The sequence below is a fragment of the Heteronotia binoei genome, chromosome 6 (genome assembly GCF_032191835.1).
Source record: "Heteronotia binoei isolate CCM8104 ecotype False Entrance Well chromosome 6, APGP_CSIRO_Hbin_v1, whole genome shotgun sequence".
Taxonomy (NCBI): Eukaryota; Metazoa; Chordata; class Lepidosauria; order Squamata; family Gekkonidae; genus Heteronotia; species Heteronotia binoei.
In genome coordinates this window covers 23,105,514-23,122,522 of record NC_083228.1, presented here as the reverse complement: position 1 = coordinate 23,122,522, position 17,009 = coordinate 23,105,514, and the positions used below count along the sequence as shown (strand labels likewise).

General features: G+C 44.1%; 1 protein-coding gene across 1 annotated transcript; it reads right to left on the bottom strand.

Annotated features, from left to right (window-relative positions):
- Positions 1-3,943: 3,943 nt before the first annotated feature.
- NRBF2 (nuclear receptor binding factor 2) lies at positions 3,944-15,998 on the bottom strand. The gene is made up of 4 exons (XM_060241109.1): positions 15,809-15,998; positions 7,186-7,270; positions 6,300-6,340; positions 3,944-5,390 (listed from the first exon to the last, which is right to left on the bottom strand). Exons 1-4 carry the CDS (start codon positions 15,854-15,856, stop codon positions 4,671-4,673), a joined length of 894 nt encoding a protein of 297 aa, XP_060097092.1. The 5' UTR covers positions 15,857-15,998; the 3' UTR covers positions 3,944-4,670.
- Between the last annotated feature and the right edge of the window lie 1,011 nt (positions 15,999-17,009).

The following is a 17,009-nucleotide window of genomic DNA, read 5'->3' as shown; positions in this document are numbered from 1 at the left end:
TAATAATAATAATAATAAATTTTATTTGTACCCCGCCCTCCCCTGCCGAAGCAGGCTCAGGGTGTTGTAGCACCCATGATACCCACACACAGGGCAGTGTGGAGGCAGGCCATTCCACTATGGAAAGACAATGATACCCCCCCCTTGCCCTGACCCCCATGCTCCTGCCATGGCCATCACTTGTGAGGTCACCGCGGGTAGTGGGAAACGAGCCACTCAGAGGGGGCACACTGTGTCCGGGGGAAAGGAAGCCGGCCACACAGATGACTGCGGCTCTGATTGCCTTTCACCTTTGTGAAAGCTGTCCCCTTTTCCTGTAGGCCAGTAGTGTCCCCTCCTACGCTTATCTCTCATACTCAGGGTGCGCCACATCTACTTGCTACCAGCACTCTACACCTGGGTGGCACAGCAACAGCCGAAGAGGCACCACTCACATCAGCACTCTTTTAGACATTCTTGCCTAGAGAGTGCTCCCATCTAAGCCCTGTATGAGGAACTCGGGCCAGCCTTCCAAGGCCAGGTTGTGGCTTCCTGTGCCACCCTTGTCTTACAGAAAATCCTGCTGAGACAGACTTTAGCCTTGTTTGACGGTTGGTCTAAGCCACTTTAAATTTCTGTACATGACATTTAATTATGGACTAACTGAAAGCCTTAACCTGAGTGTAGTTATAAATTTGAGAACTTTTTAAAACTACAGCCACACCCCATTTTCTTGAGAGCTTTGCTGAGATAAACTGGAGTCAAGAACATGATCTGACTTTTTAAAGCTGCACAGTGCGTTGTATATTAAGGTCCGGGGAGGTGGCTTGCTGACTTAACTAGACACCTGGTCCCTCTACTCTCAATCTCCCCATCAATGCTCAGATGCAGTTAAAGGTCCATAGGTGTGCTGCTCCTGGAAGTACATTTGATCCACAGTGGGCAGCAGTGAGGCTCAAGAAGGCCAGAACTGAGGAAAGAATGTCTAAACCTATAGAAACGTTGGCTAGAGATCATGCTATAGGTGTTTGTTCACTGCCTCAAGATATGCATTCTACGTGAATTAGTATATTCTTGCCGTACCTTTGTAATGTAAGAAACCATTATCAAGGACAGAATGAGTAGGCACATTGATGAACACAAGTTATTGAGGAAGACTCAGCATGGGTTCTGTAAGGGAAGACTTGCCTCACTAACCTGTTGCATTTCTTTGATGGAGTGAACAAACATGTGGACAAAGGGGACCCAATAGATGTTGTTTACCTTGACTTCCAGAAATTTTTTGATAAAGTTCCTCATCAAAGGCTCCTTAGTAAGCTCGAGAGTCATGGAGTAAAAGGACAGGTCCTCTTGTGGACCAAAAACTGGCTCATTAATAGGAAGCAGAGACTGAGTATAAATGGGCAGTCTTCATAGTGGAGGACGGTAAGCAGTGGGGTGCCGCAGGGCTCAGTACTGGGTCCCATGCTCTTTAACTTGTTCATAAATTATTTGGGAGTGAAGTGTCCAAGTTTGCAGATGACACTAAATTGTTCAGGGTGGTGAGAACCAGAGAGGATTGTGAGGCTCTCCAAAGGGATCTGTCGAGGCTAGGTGAGTGGGCGTCAACGTGGCAGATGAGGTTCAATGTGGCGAAGTGCAAAGTAATGCACATTGGGGCCAAGAATCCCAGCTACAAATACAAGTTGATGGGGTGTGAACTTGCAGAGACTGACCGAGAGAGAGAGATCTTGGGGTTGTGGTAGACAACTCACTGAAAATGTCAAGACAGTGTGCGATTGCAATAAAAAAGGCCAACGCCATGCTGGGAATTATTAGGAAGGGAATTGAAAACAAATCAGCCAGTATCATAATGCCCCTGTATAAATCAATGGTGCGGTCCCATTTGGAATACTGTGTGCAACTCTGGTCCCTGCACCTCAAAAAGGATATTATAGCTTTGGAAAAAGTGCAGAAAAGGGCAACTAGAATGATTAAAGGGTTGGAACACTTTCCCTATGAAGAAAGGTTAAAACGCTTGGGGCTCTTTAGCTTGGAGAAACGTCGACTGCAGGGTGACATAGAGGTTTACAAGATTATGCATGGGATAGAAAAAGTAGAAAAAGAAGTACTTTTCTCCCTTTCTCACAATACAAGAACTTGTGGGCTTTCGATGAAATTGCTGAGCAGTCAGGTTAAAACAGATAAAAGGAAGTACTTCTTCACCTAAAGGGTGATTAACATGTGGAATTCACTCTTATGTTCTTAAGACTGCTTTTGCTAATGTAAGCAGACAGAATAGGAGAAGTAGTGCAGATCCCAGGATTGTAATATGACCAGGCTTGTGGATCTTAAGATTGTGGCTAATTTCAAAACCTTAAGGGGAATGGGTTCTAGAACAGGGCAACATTGTTATCTACCAAATGGCACTATTAATACAAAGATACTTTTACAAGGTTTAAAGTGATTGTCATCTAAAACAAATATTCACAAAGTCAAACATACACGTGTCTATCATGACATTTGGATAATTTATTTTCAGTTTTGTGTTCCTGCTCATTCTAACCTGACGAGCACTTCACAGATTTATGAAGTTGTATGTCTGCTCATGGGCATCAAATGTACAAGGGGGAAACTGTCCATCTGGTTAGAAACACTTCACCCTTGCAGAAAGACAGGATCTCCCCTGCCCTTCCTCCATGAATATTTGCATAGCTAGGACTGAAGAGCTAGGCAAAAGCTTAAAGGGGTGGTGGTAGAAATAGAAATAGTAATCACATGTACACAGGATGTTTTTTGTAGCAGGAAATACTTTGCATATCAGGCCACACACTCCTGATGTAGCCTATACTCCAAGAGCTTACAGGGCCAACTGTAAGCTCCATGAGGATTGACTACATCAGGAGTATTTCGCATCATGTGCAAAGGAGTTTCTGATTTTAAAAAAGTCCTGCAGGTACATAATTTTCTTGGCGTTGCTCTATTACTACGTCTGTTCAGCAAAGCTTGCTACTTCCAGGACAAGGATGAACATAAGTCTTAAAAGAAGGGCCTAGGTGCTCTATAAGAAAATTCAAGTTTCATACCAGCAGAAGCCTATGGCCTCCTTTAAGCTGAGCCGTTAACAACCTCTGCCTTTAACCTGAGGTGGTGGTCATAAGTATGAGCATGCAAGGTGTATTTTAAAAAGAACTAGAAAGATTTCAGTGGAAAAATTTCAGTTTATCAGATTCTAGCAGGTGGAACCTGGCTACTCCAGCGGGACCATATTCACCTATGGAATTAATTACGAAGCTCTGATAACAGTGGGTAGCTTTAACATAAAATGACAAGTTGGGTAGAGAGAAAATTACACAAGAATTTAGTAGAATAATGTGTGTCAGGTCAAACAGAAATATCACCTCCCCCTCAAAAAAACCCGTCATATGTAAATAGATTAAAAGATTCCTGTAAGGTATGGCAGTGCCCTGATCTTGGCGTAGGCTAGCCCAATCTCATCAAATCTTAGAAGCTAAGCAGAGTCATCCCTGGTAAATACCTGGAATTCCAGAGTCACTACACAGAAGAAGGTGATGGCAAGCCACCTCTGAATGTCTCTTCTCTTGAAAACCCTAAGGCAGGGGAGGCCAACGGTAGCTCTCCAGATGTTTTTTTGCCTACAACTCCCATCAGCCCCAGCCATTGGCCATGTTGGCTGGGGCTGATGGGAGTTGTAGGCAAAAAAACATCTGGAGAGCTACTGTTGGCCACCCCTGTGCTAAGGGGTCATCGTAAATTGGCTGAAACTTGATGGTACTTTATACACCATGGCAGAGACTATCTGCTGGGACACCTAAAAACAGAAACTCCATATTCAAGGGCAATATAACTATTGATGTCCAGCAGCTGAGACTAAAGTCATGATATTTCTCTCCATCAAGCTCTGTTTTCCTACAGTTGGCTTGACCTCTGCTGAAGGCAGAATGCCCCAAGAAAAAGACCCAAATAGATCTGAAACATTTTATTTTCAAGTTCTGGCAACTACCATTATCTCTGTTCATGCACCCAGGATTGTTCTTTCCTGTGTATTTGCTTAAAACAATGCCTAGCAGTTCCTTACAAAGAAAACACATTATGAAGCACCCTGATTATGTAAACGAATCTTTTTTTAAAACAAATCAAAAAAATTTAATAGAACTGGTTTGGTTCCTTCAGAGAAAATGGAAATTTAGCATTTTTCCTGACTGGCTGACATTATATTAAGCCAGGAGCGCAAAAGTGTGGCACGCAGATCCATCCTGTAAAGGAACAGAAGTGACATCCACTCTATTGATGAGTTTTTGTGCACAATTCAAATACCAATTGAATGAATGACAGAAAAGGTATTTAAAGTTGTTCCCCCACTGACTTATACCAATTTAGGATTTGCATTACTCTATGGCAACAGAGAGGCTTGTTACACTTTGCATATCTTGGGCCCCTCTCCCGGGCTCTTACACCTGAACGTCTCCCCCACATTTGGCTTGAAAAAAGTCAGAAGACATGGTTTAGTTTTACCAACAATGGTAAACCGTAAGCCCTAGTCAACCAATGCAATGACATGGGTACTTCTCCCAGTGACAGATTTTCTCCGTTGTCAGGGCTGTAGTTGCTATTTCTCCCCTTGGCTGAGAGAGGCTTTCCCTTTTTTGGATGTTGCTGAACTACAGGTGAGCATGGGTTGTGGTCTCCACTTAACTGTTCATGAGTCCTTTCAGAATATCCTCTGAGAGCTCCAAGAGGGGCAGTTCAGGGGATGGAATGTCCAGTGGGGGAAGGCTGGGGATTGGAATGTCCTTGGCTTTCCCTGTGTTGGTTGTAAATTTCTGCCAGGTGGAGGCTGACGCTGCTGCTGCTTCGGAATGCTGCTGCAGGCCCCACAACTCTGACTTCTCAACAAAGTCAGCGTCGACATCCAGCTCCTTCTCTAGGGGAGATTTGAGCAGCCTGGCCCGCTCTGCTTTGAGCTGCTTGTTCTCTCGCCTTAATCTCTCATTTTCAGCTAAGAGAACTTCCACATGCTGTTCTAGATCAGCAATTCTGGTGGCCTGCTCCTCGATTTTTATCTTGTCATCCTTTGGAGTTTTGCTTCCAATATGTACTTCTACTGGTTTCTTTCTTGTCTGGAGGAGAAACAGTAGTGTGTCTGGTTCCCTATCCAGGAGGCCATGGATTGCCTGTGAATCCTTCTCTGGAGATGGGTGGTATTTTAGACTGCCAGGAGTTGACACATTTTGATCATCTGATTCCTCAACTGTTGGCTTATAGGAAGCCTGCAGATGTGTTGTGCTATCCTTGTCAGCAGTTTGCTGCAGTTTTATCCTCTCTTCCCTCTTTGCTCTCTTCCATCGCTCTTGAATTAGAAGTATCTGTTTCAGGTGACTCTCTCTTTGTAACTCCAATGATAACTGAGCCTGTGCAGAGATAAGAACAGAAGTTCAATTTCTGTTAGCTACGATATCCTCCTAAGTTAAATTTGCTACCCTTAGATGTAAAGGGAAAAACTCAACCATTATTTCTATACCTCCAAACATTCTTCCCCTCCATAATTGGTGTTCCACTCTTGTAGTGAAAATAATTGGTACTCAAGCTTAGTGTTATTATCAGAATGCTGGAAATTTAATATCTGTTACTCTGCTGCTGAACTGAGCATTTGATGCTAAGAAAACAAGGATTCCTAACCATTTCTCCACCCTCAGCCACTTATTCTTTAGACTGAAGTTTTCCCCATTTGTAGTTGCCTAAAATTAATTAAGCCTATTTAAGATACACACACAGTAAGGGAAGCTATCTTCAATGGGAGAAGAAACTTCACCACCACCAGGCAGAACCACCTTTGATATGTGCAACACATATCAGTGTAAGACCATGATCTTCCATTGGGTACCTAAAGGAGGCTTTGGCAGATGGCTGTTTTTATGCACTCAATTCAAATATTGAACAGATTAAAGGGAAGGAGACATAAGATTCAGGAGCATGTGTACAGAAAAGAACATGTACAAGAAGCTCTTGCATAGAAAAAGTCATATCATTATGGTACTACATAAATTCTGGCTCTTGATATAGATAAGTCCACTCTGTATTTTCTAGACATGGACACTAGATTTACTGTAGGCTAAGCTCATGTAACCTGACAGCAACGCAGCTAACCAGTGTTCCAGAAGTGAAACTGCATCTCCACTCCTCAACGGCATGTCCTCCTTACCCCTCCTGTACAGTGTTTTGCCTTTCTAGAATGCAAGCTTGCCAGTTGATTCTTATGATCATACAGATGAGTCACTCCCAGTGGTAGTATCATTGCAACTTAACGAGTGTAATCTCACCTGATCCGATTGTGTCAGCTTCATGGCCTCCAAAAGATATGCTATGTAAACACAAAATGAGAAATGTTTAGGCCACAGAGAAGCCTCAAAGTCTGGTTGTGACTAAATCCTCAGCCCCAATAAGTGCACACGATGGGTATTGCCACAGGTTTAAAAAAATCAAGATGGTGGATTTTGCCACTTTAACCTTATCTGTCAATGCTGGAGTTTTATCAAAGCTTTTAAGAAGCTTGTTGTAAATGTTTCATCACAGCAAATGTCCTAGAGAGCAGGGGCTTCCCTTTCTGTTAAAGTTCTGGCAGCTACATCCCTAAATTTTTTGTTGTTGTTGTTCAGTCACACAGTCGAATCCGACTCTTTGCGACCCATGGACAAAGTCATGCCAGGCCCCCCTGTCTTCCACCATCCTCCGAAGTCTGCTCAAATTCGTGTTTGTTACATCAGTAACCCTAAACTTAGGCTAGGGTAACTCTGCATAGGATTGCACTGCTAAAAACTTCTGCAAAAGAGTTTTCCTGCTCTGAGGTGTGATTTTCAGGAGGAGTTGTATCTGCAATCACTGCTTCCCTACAATCACCTTGACAAGACTGAAAATTGTTTCCCCCCTTTAATTTGTTACAGTTCAACCATGCCCTTCTTCCCTAACAGAACCTAAGCACAGGGGTCCCAAGAAGTCTCCCAAACAGTAACTAATCAGGCCCAGACCCACTTACCTTCACCAAGGTTCCTGCATATGCCCTAAAGCCTACATATACACATTTGGCATCAGCTTCCAGGTGCAGGTTTTTGCATTAGCCATGGAATTCACCCCTATGAAGGCCATGGCACATGTGTTACATCTATTTAAGAATGCATATGCCAGGTATGAAACAGGCTACATACTCACCAGATGCCTTTTTATGACAAGCAATCGCTTCTTCGTATTTCCCCACTGCCACCAAACGGTCAGCTTTTCGACTTTGCTGATGAGCCTTCAAAGAAAAATGACATGTTATTGGAATGGGCTGTGAATGTTTAAGCATCTCCTCTTATTACAGTCGTCACAAAAAACTGACACGCAAAGGTGACTTGAATGTAGCAAACATTCCCTATCAGGTCACATTTGTCTCTGGGATTGCCACTGTTTTTCCAGAAAAACTTTTAACTCCTGTTCATTACTCATCATCTTCGGTTACTAAGGTGTCTTAGTCCATGAACATGATTCTACTGCATCTAAGATTGCTTTGCAGGGTACTGTCCAATGCTCCCTCTAAGCTCTGGAGTCTTGTGAGCAATAGTTCTACTTCATGAGCTACTGGCATTGAAGTTGTAAATGAGCAATTTGGCTACTGCATAAACTAGTTTGTTCTGGGGCCATTTTTCCGAGTTAAGACAAAACTGTGTGAGCCAGAGGCTAAAAACCTGTGAGCTAACACACTAAACTCAGCTTAGAGGGAACACTGGATCCCACCAAGCGTCTTTCTGAGAAACTATCCCCTCTCAGTCTCATATGCAATTGTCATCTCATGCAGCCTTCATGACATACAACCCTTTAGAAGCATCGTCAGCCTTAGATATTTTCACCCTGCAGCAGAGAGTAGGAACAGCACATGCATCCCCATATGCCCATCTAGGTTCGGAGCTCAGGTTTTTCAAAAGCAACAAGAATACAGGAAGGAACATTAGGCCCTCTCTGGGTTCTAGTGCCTTAGTTTAAGGCTAAGTCCAGACCTGGATAGGATATGGTGCTCGACATCTGATTGTCACATGCAAGCATGGCACTGAAATGACTTTGCCAGAACCTTTTTCTCCAGTAGCTATCAAACAGCAAACTCATAAGGGGAAGTCCTCCCTCCAGCATCTTCTACAGCCTGTATAAGCAAGAAGCTAGACTGATTAATTGCATCCATTCTGCCCTGCTGAGATAATTACAGAAAATATTCCCAATCTGTCATAGTGGAGCATGCAATCTCACACCGGTTAGAGAATCTATCTAATAGCACACCACTATTTAGCAAAGTTGTTCTTAAGTACTTGTGGTTAACCACACATGCATGAGAAATACTTCTTTAAGCTGTTTCTCTTTTTGGGGTTGTCCAGCTAGAATTGCTTTCATCTGCATTGCCAGAGAACATGGTGTAACTTTTCAAATATTAACACGCTTTGATTGCTTGTAATGTTACCATATTGTTTATGCTGAATAAAACTGAAAGAAGATATGTCAAAAATAGGGGTGTATTGTAAAGTGCCAACTGTAAATGGCATCTGAGCCCACAATATGAACAGATGCAACAAACACAACTTCACTTTCACATTCCTTGAAGATGTTCCTTTCTTTTTCTTTGCCTAAAACTGCAAGACAGCTGGGCATGAGCATATATGTCCTGGTGCCAAGTCCCTGTGCAAGCTGCCCTCTTCCTAATTACAGAGCATCTAGTGATTGGTTTGGCTTCCCAGCCAGGCCTGCTGCAAAAGCACAAAGTCATCAGAAACTAACTGTTGTTTGAAGCGACAGTGGGGAAGTTATTCCCGTGCTGAGCTGAGAGGCAGGCCCTGAATCGGATTTGTGCAGCTGTTTTGTCCTCCTCCTGACCACATATGGTGGTGCGGAATTCCTGGCAGTGAAGGCAGGACTTGATCTTGGCAGACTTCAGAAGCAGGAAGTGGCTGGCTCTCCTTCTCTGCCAAGCAGCCATCGCAGTGAAAACCAGACTCAGCTGCTTTGCAATGAGAGTGACACACAGGGGGGAAAGACTCATAACTGCATACACATTATTAAAAATATCCATGCCTTTGAAAGCTAAATAGTCAGGACTATACCAGAGCTTACTGGATTAGGGGAGAGGAAGAACAAGAACTATAATCTGGAATAGTGAATGTAGATGGAAAATACACCCCAGGGATGGCCATGAAGATTTTGCTAATGGATTTTGCCTAAATTGACACATACGGAGGTCTTTTGAAATGTGCATTCACTGTTCTATGCCTATTTTTAAATAAAAATGGTATTGCCTTCTTTCTAATGAAACTAGGCCCTGACCTGGATAGCCCAAACTAGCCTTATCTCATCAGATCTTGGAAGCTAAACAAGGACAGCCCTGGCTGATACTCGGATGGGAGACCTCCAAGAAAAACCAGGATTGTGAAGCAGAGGCAGGCAATGGCAAACCACCTCTAAACATAGTTTGCCTTGGAAGCCCTACAGGGTTGCTATAAGTCAGTGGTGACTTGAAGGGTCTTTCCACCACCAGTGAAACTGGATTATTGATCCCTGCCAAGCATCAGCATCTCTTCGGTGCTATGATTCCTGGAACAGAGCAAACAACCATACCAAGCAATATAAGCTCCAAAACAGTCTCCAAAAGGAAGTTAAGGCATGAAGACTGAAGATCATCTATCACTGAATGCTAGCTAACACATCATCAAGGTCCTTGGTGTACCACTTTGATATGGATCTCAGAAAAGGAAGGCAAAATTTTTTCAGCTTAATTCTGCACCTGTTAGTAAAATCTGCCATCAGTGGATGACACAGATCATCAGCATATCTGAGCTGGCTGCCTCCAGTTTTACAGGAAAAAACAGGGGCGAGACTATTGTTGAAAAGGCTATCCTTGGATGCACCTTGGAACTACAGACCATCTTCATATTTGCCTTTAAAAAAGACTTGAATGGGTGTTTCTGTAAAATTCATGTTACCAAGACTCCTTTCAGTCTGGTTTCCACTGTGAGTATGGCACAAAAATCCCTAAACAATTCAGGACTATCTCTGTTATGTTTTTAATTTGTAAGCTTCCTTAAGCATTCTGTGACTGGAAAGGCACTCTAGAAATCCATTCAAAAGAGAGTCACTGCAACTAATTTCCTAAGAGGGATAGCTATCTACCATCTTCACAAGAATTTTCCCTCCATCAAGGTCACATAGTGAGTTTTAAGAATGCTTAGGGTCAGCAAGAAAACAAGAGTTACCTCCAAGACGGGATGTGATTGTGAAGGTATGGATAACTGGTTCTATTTTGATCACCTCTTTTAACCCTTGCCATTTTACCTCACCCAAAGAAGCATGAATGTGAATGTGTGTGCATGCGTGTGTGTGAAAGAGAGATGATTGGAGATGTGTCATTTCCTGTTTTGCATATTACAAAATCTTAAAAAGGAGAATTGTAAGTAACTGGGTTTCTGCTTCCCTGACTTAATGTGTAATACCAGAAGCCTTAAGTGCAAGGGGATTCCATCACTCTAGCCCTGGATGACTTGCCTATTCTTAAGATTTACTGGTCTTCCATCGGAAGTTGGGCCTTTCAAAAATAATCAAGAATTCTCTCAGCTAGCCCCCTCATTACACTAGTGACTACCCTGGAAGCTGTCAGCAGTCTGACAGCATATGCCCGAAATCACTGCCTGCTACAAATCCAAGTGTTACTAAACACTCATGCATGCTTTTGGAACCACCCACTCTTGAAAAGATTCCTACTTAGAAACTAACAAATTACTGCAGAAATAGAACTTGAAAAGTAGGTTATGAGCCCATTTATTCTGGAACGCTCTTCTGGAACGGCTGACCAAGTCCACAAAGAAACATCAAAATGGTCCAGTCTGGAGATCCGCCATCATTACACAAACTGACAGGCATAGCGTCGATTAATAACGGTACTGTCAGATCTAACTTAATGTTTTTAGACTTAGTAACTGTTTTAACTAATGTATTAATCGGTTTGGGGTTAATTTAATGTTTTGTTAAATGTATTGTTGTTTTGCTGTTGTTAGCCGCCCTGAGCCTGTTTGGCAGGGGAGGGCGGGATATAAATAAAATTTTACTTACTTACTTACTAATCCTCAGTTTAAGAAGAGTTGGTTTTTATAACCCACTCTTCCCTACCTGAAGAAGTCACAGAATGGCTTTCAGTCTCCTTCCCCTCCTTGCAGTGTTTAGCACCAGTGTGCGCTTGTGGCATGATCTGGGTTTTTGTGGCCTGACCTGCTTGTATTATAGTATACCATAGAGTATGCACCTCAAGGTGGCCATTTTCTGTAGGGAAATATCTGACCAGATTTCCATCTCTTCCCCCCTCCCAGCAATCTCTACCTAGGAAAAGCAGTTTCTTCACAATGGAGACCAAAGCAGGAGGGAAACAACCTCAGCAGGGTATAATGACACACAGTCCACACTGCAAAGCAACCATTTTCTGCCATCTGGAGAGCAGTTGTAATTCTGAGTGAATCCCAGCCCTCACCTGGAGATTGACAACAATGACTCCTCAGGAAGAAATAGCTGGTTTGGAGGGTGAAGTCTACAGCATTGTACCTGTCTGAGGTCCCATCTCTCCTCAAACCCCACCCTCTCCAGGCTCCACCCCTCGAAGTTCCAGGAATTTCCCAACTTGGAGTTTGCAATACTTATCTCCTTTCCAGCCAATCATCAACCTACCTTTATCTGCCCCTTGACTTCAACTTTCCATCTCCTCCCTCCCTCCCTGCAGCCTCTACCTAGGAAAAGGGGGGAGGGAGAGCTTGCATTGCCAGGCTCTCTGTTGCACAGCAGAGCTACTGAGGCAAGCCTCTCTTCCTTCTGTTGGCTGAGGTTCCGCCCCATCCTGGTCCCTTGGGGAAGGCAAGAAAGAGCCAGAGCTTCCTTTGCCCAGTTCCCTGGATCCCATGGGAGACGTACAGAGAAAGCACTGTGGAAAGACCTCTGGCTGGGAAGCCTGCTAACATTTAATCCTAGGCTAGATGGTCCAGTGGTCAGACCCGGCATGCAGTGGACTAGTAAGTTTGCCAGCCTATCAGCGGCTGATGAGGCCTTCTGTTTTTATTCTAGTACTGTTAGCATATTTCAGAGGGTTAAATATAACTCTGTTACTTTCTGTAGCCTGATTCCACAGTATTTATGATAGGTGTGTCAAACTCATTTGTTATGGGGGCCGGATCCAACATAAATGTGACCTTGTTGGGCAGGGCCATGAGTGTCATAAAATGTAATGCCAGGTAGCAGAGCTATAAACTTTATAAAGGACACAGATAAACACAATTAAATATTTTAAAAACTTAAAATAAAACATGCTTAAAATTAGCACTCATTGGTTTTAAACGTCCTTTCCTTGTATCTCCCCTGTGCTATTCAGGGAACTGGGCAAAGGAAGCTCTTTCCTTCCTTCCCTAGGGGACCGATGGGGGGGGGGGAGCCTCAACCAACAGAAGGGAAAGAGGATTGGCTTAGTAGCTCTGCTGTGTAATTGGGAGAGCCTGGCAAAGCAAGCTATCCCTCTCCCCACTTTCTCCTAAGCCAATGGATAAAATAGAGGCTTTGCTCTGTAGTTCCTGTCCTGTTGAGCAAGCCTGGCAAGGGAAGCTGTGATGCCCTGGCTTGTTTGTGTTGTATAGTTTCAATTGTGAGGCAGCATATACATTTTCTAAACTTGGCTCTGGAGTGTGGATCAAAAATCCACCCAATGGAACCAGGAACAGACAGACAGGGGACATCTTTGTACAAACTTGGGGTAAGTTCCAGGTTTGCTGGAAAATGGAAGTTACAAACACACACACATTTTGGGAAGGGGGGTTAGAGTTACAAACACACACATTTGGGGGGTGAGGGTCACGCTCCCAAACCATAGAATCAATGTCTGCAACTCACAAAGAATAAGCTACCAGCATCTCACAGGACTACATAGCAAGATCTCAGTGGCCATTATGGAAGTTGCTAGGCAAATGACTTCCATGCCTATGTTAGTGTAGGGAAAGAGATTGAGAAAGAAAACAGGGGAAGCGGGAAGAAGGCAGGTAATGCTGAAACAGGACTGCAGCTGAAGTAGGTGGGTGTAGGTTAGACATGTAGGTTAAACATGGCAGATTATAATCTGGAGAACCAGGTTTTGAGGATCTCAAAGTTCATCTGGACTCATACAGGGAAAAGCTATCCTTCAGGTATGATGAACCCAAACCACATTGTGTTTCAAAGGTGGGAACCAGCACCTTGGACTAGACATGGAAGCAAACAGGTAGCTGGTGTAATATTTATCATACTGGTACGTCAACTTACTTCCATCAATAGATAGGCTGTTCCTTTCTGCATCAGTTCTGTCTTCAAAGCTGTTTTCAGGGACAGCCTCATAAAATGTATTACAATAATACAGCCTTGAGGCCACAGCAACATGGATCACTGCAGCCAGATCAGCTCTATCTAAAAATGGCTCAATTTTCCTGGTCAGATGTAAATAAAAGGTACTCCTAGCAACACTACCACTGATTCCGCCCCCCCTCTTCTCCATGGGAATGGGAGTCCAGGAGTTCCCACAAGTTTTTTATCAGGTCTACCAGCTTCAGCAGCACCTCAACTACCAGAAGCAACGGAATCTCCCTCCTGGCTGCTTGCTTTCCTGACTATCACCACTCCAATAGTATCTAGATTTAACTTCAGCCTCTTCATCATTAGCTGCTTAATCAGCTTCAATACAATGGCAAAGAATTGTGACAGCAGAAGCTGGGGATTTACATGAAGATATATAGATGGGTATCATCATGATGACACCCAAGGTTTTGGACAAACTCTCCTAACAGTCTTACATAAATACTGAACAGCACAGGCCTGGGGACAGATCCCTGGAGCAACCTACATGTCAATTCATAAGGAGCAGATTGTATATCATCTTTTGTCCTGTCACAAATATTAAAAATTAATCCAACATCCCATGTAGTTCAACCTGCTGCTCCAGATTATGAAGCAAAATGGCATCAATGTGTTAAAATGCTGCTGATAAATCAAGAAGAACCAGCAAAACTATCTTAACTAAGAATTCCTAATTCACCATGTTGAGTTTGTTTGCCATTTTCCCTCCTTCTAAAGAAGAAAAAAAATTACATTGTGGAAACAGCAGAAGGGAAAAATACTCCTGGCTCACAGAGCTACTTCCTTGATCTGTTATTGAGTTAATTAAATTCAGTGAAAGAAGCCTAGTATGGTTCTTAGCTTCAAACCAATTCCATGGCCTGAAGCCAACTGATCTATCTGTGGCATCATTAGTTTTAACACCAAGCCATGTTTGAATGGTGGGGACAGGGGAAAGAGAAGAATCTTCTGGGTTTGTTAAAGGCTTCCCAGCAAATTGTAATCTCTCATTTCCAAACCGCAATGTAAGTTGTACATTTCTGTACAAAGCAAAACTTAAAATTCTGGTTTATTTAACCTGGTTAAGAATTAGAGTTTGTAGGAAAGAATGTAAACCAGGATTTGAAAGTTGCCATGCAACAACCAATTGATTGCCATGAAAGCTTTTTACTGGAAGGATGTATGACCCTCCCACACACCTGTTAGTCTCACAAGTCCATTCATAGAATTATAAAGCATTATTTGACTTTTATCTCTAAAGCGTCAAAATATAAATTTGTCTTACAGGACTACTCCAAGAACTGCTGATATAACATATGCAAACTGTTTTGAATGTCTAAAGCACTATTTCGTGAGTATTCTCAGAGGATCATATTTGCCTACGGGGTTTTCAATATATGATATCTAACATATATTACATGTGTATGTAGTATACACAAAACCACTTACTAATGTTCTAGTATATATATTAGAAATCAGTTATTATCCCAGCCCAAATTTTCCTCCCTCAGGAGTCCTCTGTAATGGCATTTACAGAACCTGGCCATCATCGGGGAAATAGATGAGCTATGGTCTAACCCAGGGGTGGCAAAATTGTGGCTCAGAAGTCACATGTTGCCCTTTCACACATACTGTGCAGCTCTTGAAGCTTCCACCGCCCTGTCGGACAGCTTGGATAATGCATTTAAAGTTGCTTTCTTCTCACCTCTCCTTCCATCCTATTTGCCAGCCTGCCTTCCCCCTCTCTAGCATCTGACGTTCATGACTTGTGGCTCTCAAATATCTAATGATTATTCTATGTGGCTCTTACATTAAGCAAGTTTGGCCACCTCTGGTCTAACCTTTGCCATAGTCCTCTCAATTCTCCTTGTCCTCGATCAAAACCGAATCACGATCCTGGATCATACCAGCTACTTTGCTCCAAAATAAAATGAAGCCCTTCTGCTGCCAACAGCTCATCGCCCCTGGTCTTGAGAGGTAGCCTGCTTCAGAACACAGAGGTTCCATTAAGCTATTATGACTCAACAAGGCCGTTGACCGCCAGAGGCATCCGGGAAACCTAGATGTGCCCTGCGCACCGCAAAACACCTGGAGCTTTCCTTCAGGAGTGATGCAATGCGGGGAGGGCAAAGAAGGATACAACAAACAAAGGCGCTCTCCTGGCGCAGAGTCCGGGAAGAGACGCCCCTGTTTGGAGCTTCGCCTCTGCCACAAATCCGCTTGGCGGAATGGTGATGGGGGAGACAAATCCCCTTACTGGACGCAGCTCCCTCCACACTGGCCTACCTTACAAGGTTGCTGTCAGGCCCGCCCCGCGATTGCCAAAGCGCCTCTTCTCCCGCCCTCAATTGAAAGGTGGACCCCCCACCGTCCGGCCACGTCAGCTGCTCCATTCCGAGCTGCTCTCTTCTTCCCCGCAGCGACTTACCAGGTTGAGCGGCCCCTCCATCACCTCCATGGGAGGCTGCGGGCACATGGGCGCTGGGGCGGCCTTTTCGCCGGTGAGCCGCGGGCTTCACCCGGCCCAGAGCAACACGGCCTGGCTCTGCCCGAGACCAGCGACTGTAAACACCACAACACCAAGGCGCTTCCGCCCCGCGCACGCCTGCAGCGACGTCATCGCGCCCCCACGCCAATCACCAAGGCGGAGTCTCACCTCGCAGAGCACCGCCTCCTTGATGCCGCTCCGGGAGAACAGTGGTTGCCTTGACAACAGCCGCCGCTTGAAATAGGCCCGGCCTCCGACTGCGAGGAAAGGCCGTCGCTCTTCCTCAAGCGCCTTCTGAAGGGAGGGTTCGACTTGTCAGTCTCTTCAATGGCCCCGCCTCCTTTTTTAGTGGTTGATTAAAAGGCCAGTCATCATTTGATCAACCCTGCCTTCTCATACGCGTCCTCACTCGTGCGCTGAGCGCCGGTCGCTTATGAAGGCGGGGTGTAAGTTCTGGAGTGGGCGGGTCTTTTGGAATTCTGGTCATGGTATTAGGGCGTGGCTTTCTTGCGGCTCTTGGCGGGTTTCTTAACAGTCGTTTTAGTGACGTGTGTATTTATTTTTGCCGCGCGCGGCGCCGCATTAGTGTAAGCGAGCTCTGCCGTTTCGGTAGGAGAGCTGAACGAAGTTAAAATAGTACTTGCGAGAGTAACAAAGTACGTATTGCCAGGTATAAGCTTTTTGTAAGCTACAGCTCGTTTCTTCAGATGTGGAGAATTCTTTCCTTTTTTTTGGCCCATGAAGGGGGGAAAGTCAGTGCCACCTTTCAGCTAGTAAAGCCGCGGTTTACCTCACGACACCGAAATCACTGTTTTGTAAAGATGTTTCTCCTAGCCTTGTCTGCCTAGGAATGGGCTGTTCCACTTCATCGCTTGAGCTGATGAAGGCCAAGTATTAATCTAGAGATTTTTTAAAAAAAGAAAAACTGAAGTTTTGTTTTAAAAGACCTTTAGGAAAATTGAGATTTTTATTTCAAAGACCTTTAACGTCTAGTGTTGCGGGTGGGTGGGGGTGGGAATCGAGTTCATTTTCAGTCAGTTTCTTCCGTGGTGTATTATTAGGATAGCAAGAGAGTGTCTGCTTTGGTTACTCAATAAAAGCTGTTATTAAAACAGGGGCCTAGTGGCTCTTTAAAGACAGA